General features: G+C 27.7%; 1 protein-coding gene across 1 annotated transcript; it reads left to right on the top strand.

Moving 5' to 3' along the window:
- The first annotated feature begins 385 nt into the window (after positions 1 to 385).
- On the top strand, positions 386 to 2,977 carry LOC107873533 (3-ketoacyl-CoA synthase 12). Its single transcript, XM_016720407.2, has 2 exons — positions 386 to 1,490; positions 2,119 to 2,977. Exons 1-2 carry the CDS (start codon positions 491 to 493, stop codon positions 2,520 to 2,522), a joined length of 1,404 nt encoding a protein of 467 aa, XP_016575893.2. The 5' UTR covers positions 386 to 490; the 3' UTR covers positions 2,523 to 2,977.
- Positions 2,978 to 4,516: the final 1,539 nt, after the last annotated feature.

The raw sequence follows: 4,516 nt of genomic DNA, 5'->3' as shown, positions 1-4,516 counted from the left end.
ATACTCGAGTTAAGTTATGATGTGATTGAATGCTTTAACTCCTTATAAAGTGTTTTAATTAGACACTTTGAGTTTGATTTTTTTTTTTCCTCCATTTATGCCTATTCATCTATTAGGACACAAAAATATATTATTTCTACCAATTATATATGCATTGGCCTCAATAAACCATACAATACTAGGTGTTTTCTATTTTATTTTGATGTGTATAAATTAAAGGAATTGTCATGCATATTCTATTTGATTAACTTAATTACCTAATAAACGAATGAAAACACATGTTAATTCTATTTTGAAAAAAATTGAACCAAAATAATTTACTATAAAAATTGAGATATTCAATTCAAACATGATTACTTAAAAAAAAAATCCTAACAAATTTAAAAAGCTGGCCATGTAACATACTCAATTGGAGTACTTATAAAACACCCCACTTTTTTGTGTCTCACACACACTTTTTTATAATCTTCTATATTCCTCTTTTCTTCTTATGGATTCCATTTCCATTTTCTTATATGCCCTCTTCATCTTTTGTCTATTTTTAATGATATGGAAGATCATAGATCAAAGAAGGCACCAAACTTGTTACATTTTGGATTACCAATGCTACAAACCAATCAATGATCGAATGCTTAGCACAAGATTTTGTGGAGAAGTGATAAGGAGAAACAAGAATCTTGGACTAAATGAGTACAAGTTTCTTCTCAAAGCTATTGTGAGTTCTGGCATAGGTGAACAAACATATGCACCAAGAATGGTCTTTTATGGTCGTGAAGAATGTCCAACTTATCATGATGGTATTTCAGAAATGGATGAATTTTTTCATCATAGTATTGACAAGCTTTTCAAGAAAACAAATATTCCACCTTCACTAATTGATGTACTAGTTGTGAATATCTCAATGCTTGCAACTATTCCTTCATTATCTTCAAGAATTATCAATCACTACAAGTTAAGAGAAGACATCAAGGTATATAATCTTACTGGAATGGGGTGTAGTGCTAGCCTCATATCAATAAATATCGTACAAAACATTTTCAAGATTGAAAAGAATAAGTTAGCACTAGTTGTGACATCTGAGTCTTTAAGTCCAAATTGGTATTCAGGAAATGATAGATCTATGATTCTTGCTAATTGTTTGTTTAGGTCAGGTGGTTGTGCAATACTATTGACAAATAAATTGGATTTGAAAAATAAAGCTATGTTCAAGTTAAAATGTCTAGTTAGGACACATCATGGTGCAAAAGATGAGTCATATAATTGTTGTATACAAAAAGAGGATGATCAAGGTAGGACAGGATTTCATCTTGATAAACATCTTCCCAAGGCTGCAACAAGAGCATTTGTTGACAATTTGAAAGCAATTTCACCAAAAATTCTTCCAATTCGAGAGCTTCTTCGATTCTCAGTTCTCTCTACGATTCATAGGGTTTTGAGCCAGAATTTCGGAAAATTTGGAGCTCGTCGCCCGATGATCAATCTCAAGACAGGTGCGTGTGGGTGTCAAATAGGCGAATTTGACTGAATATAGATCGATTAAGATGGATCGAGTTAGTAAATAATCGTTAAAAAGTTATTTCACTTGAAATGAGTTTGGGTCAAATAGGCTAAAAATAGGCTTATAACTCAACCCACCAACTCTTACTAAATTTTAAATCCTTTTGTTATTTTATGATAATTTATTTACGCAGTTAATACGAAACTATTTTTTCTTTTATTATGACCATATATAACATACAAAATAAAATAAAAAATCTAGACTAAGTTTTTCATTGGTCAATTTGATTGAGTTAATGATCTGTCAAAATGTTATTTGATTTGAAATGAGTTAAATGGTCATAATCCAACTCACCAGCTCCCTAAATTTAATTCTTTTAAAAAATAAATAATTGGTTAAAGCACATAATTTTAAAAATATCATCTTATTATGGCTAGATATTACAAACAATTTTTTTTTCTTTAAAAAAACTATATTTAAAAATATTTAGACACTAGAATTTCTCATTGATCAATTTGAATTGTATATCAACTCAATTTTTAAATGAACCAAATTAATTAGACGGGTCACAATAGACTGAGTTATCATAATTTTATAGTCTAATTTTGTCATTGCTACAGGTGTGGATCATTTTTGTCTTCATACGGGAGGGAAAGCAGTAATAGATGGAATAGGTGCAAATTTAAACCTAAGTGAGTATGATTTGGAGCCAGCAAGAATGACATTACATAGATTTGGTAACACTTCTGCTAGCAGCCTTTGGTATGTTCTTGGTTACATGGAGGCTAAAAAGAGACTAAAAATAGGTGATAAAGTTTTTATGATAAGTTTTGGTGCAGGATTTAAGTGTAATAGTTGTTTGTGGGAAGTTGTTAGAGATTTGCGTGATGAGAATGTTTGGGAAGATTGCATTGATAATTATCCACCAAAAACATTAGAAAATCCTTTCTTGGAAAAATATGGATGGCTTCAAAATGAAGATCCAAGCACCTTTTATGTTCCTGATGACTATGTCATCCCTTGATCTATGAGTAAAGGATAAAAAACTCACCTAAAGTATTCTGATCTTTTGAATTTTACTCTTCAACTATTAGGCGTGTGAGTTTTTTTTGTCTAAATTATCTCTAATTATTTATCAGAACACACCTCAATTATCAAGTGTTCATTTTTCCTAGCTGAAAGTTCAGATATGAAACTCAAATATTAATAGTTGAAGTGTTGTTTTGACAAAATAATTGGTGATAATTCAGACAGGAAACTCGCACACCTGATAGTTCAAGTATGAATCTCAAAAATTAAAATACTTTAAGTGTATTTTTTTCCATTAAGCTCCCCCGCCAAACCCTAAACAAAAGAAACAATAATGAAAGGATTTTTCGTTGGGATTTAATTTATGTATCTTTGTAATAATTTTTCTTGATATAGTTAATCGATTTGTGGATTCTTTGCTCATGAAATGTAAAGTTTGTTGTTCTTTTATTTGGTTGGGTCATAATATTTTCTCATTTTCACTCTTATTACTGTTCCCCTTAATTCTTTATTTGGAAGAACGGAATTGACGATTTGAATTTTATAAGTTCGAAGCTGGAACATAATATTATCTTTTCTTATTTGATTTATTGAATTAGAAATTTAATTTATGTTTAAAAAGTGAATTAGAAACTTAATTTATGTTTAAAAAATTAAGCAATAATATATTTATTGACTAAATAAGGTTTTTGACTTATTAACAACAGAGGTATTTATCAATTAAACTATTAGCGGTAGAGACATTTTTGGATCAAACTATTGACATTAGGGACATTTTTGGACCAAATTATTAACAAATTATATTTTTGGACCAAACTATGAACAAATGACATTTTTATATAGTTTCACATAGATTAAGAATAATTTTAATACTTTTTAGTTGAAATAACTATTTTTAATATAAAGGCGAAGTAATATAACAAAGAAGGGTATTTTGTACTCCTTGGTATTTTGTACTCCTTTCGAACCACTTTACTTATTGTTCTTATTAAAAATAATGATAAAAAATAGTTGCCATTTTAGAAAACTAAAATATAATTAGATACTTTCTTCTCATTTTGTCCTTAGTAAATAATTATTCTTGTAATAAGTAATATGAACATTGATTAATTAACATAAAAATATAAGTGAAGAACACAAATACATACACATGAATATGATAATTTTAAAAGATATTTATTGAAGAGAGAGATAAATATTCAAAATGATTAATAAAAAATAAAAATATAATAACTAAAACAAATAATTTTTTTAGAAACAAATAAATCAAATAGATGACGAGTAAAATAATTGGGAGAGTATTTATGAGTCGGTACTTGGTACGCACGTCCAACGGGGGGCAATTAATATGAAGTGACTGGTCATACACAGAATTCACTTGAAGCAATTTGTAAGTATTTCTATTATTCCACTTTGTATGACATATTTTAACTTCAGATGTTATTTAACCAAAAAAAATAAAATAATAATAATTAAAAATTTATAATTCAAAATAATTCTTGAATATTTATGTTATTGTAAATAATTTTATTAAGGATAAAGAAAAAATATTAAAATAAAGTTTTTAAAATTATATTAAAATAAAAAAAATTTTTAAGACAGATTAAAAAAAAAAATGTCAAATGTGAACGGAAGCAGTAATTTTTTTCTGCACTAATCTATGATTCACTCTCAAGGGATTTTACAAAATTGGATTTAAATTATACTCCCACCGTGAACTTTTACTTCACTTTTAGCTCTCCGGCCTCATATTATTTAGAGAAAAGACATCAAAATTCTCCACAACTTATCGTCAAAATTTACTTTAAACCCTAAACTAATTGGATAATTATTTATTCTCCTTAACAACTTTCAAGTGAATTAAATTCACTCCCTACGGCTAATGTGACAAAAAAAAAAAAGCGTGAATTTTTATTTTTTAAAAAGGGCTCACTTTTTTATTATTATTTATATATATATATATATAGATATATATATATATATATATAT

The sequence above is a fragment of the Capsicum annuum genome, chromosome 6 (assembly GCF_002878395.1).
Source record: "Capsicum annuum cultivar UCD-10X-F1 chromosome 6, UCD10Xv1.1, whole genome shotgun sequence".
Taxonomy (NCBI): Eukaryota; Viridiplantae; Streptophyta; class Magnoliopsida; order Solanales; family Solanaceae; genus Capsicum; species Capsicum annuum.
The sequence above is the reverse complement of the archived record's forward strand: the minus strand, read 5'-3'. Positions and strand labels throughout refer to the sequence as shown.

Coding starts and splice junctions, on each gene's coding strand:
- LOC107873533 (XM_016720407.2), top strand. CDS start 491: ATGGATTCCATTTCCATTTTCTTATATGCCCTCTTCATCTTTTGTCTA. Junction 1,491..2,118: donor GATGATCAATCTCAAGACAG/GTGCGTGTGGGT, acceptor TCATTGCTACAG/GTGTGGATCATTTTTGTCTT.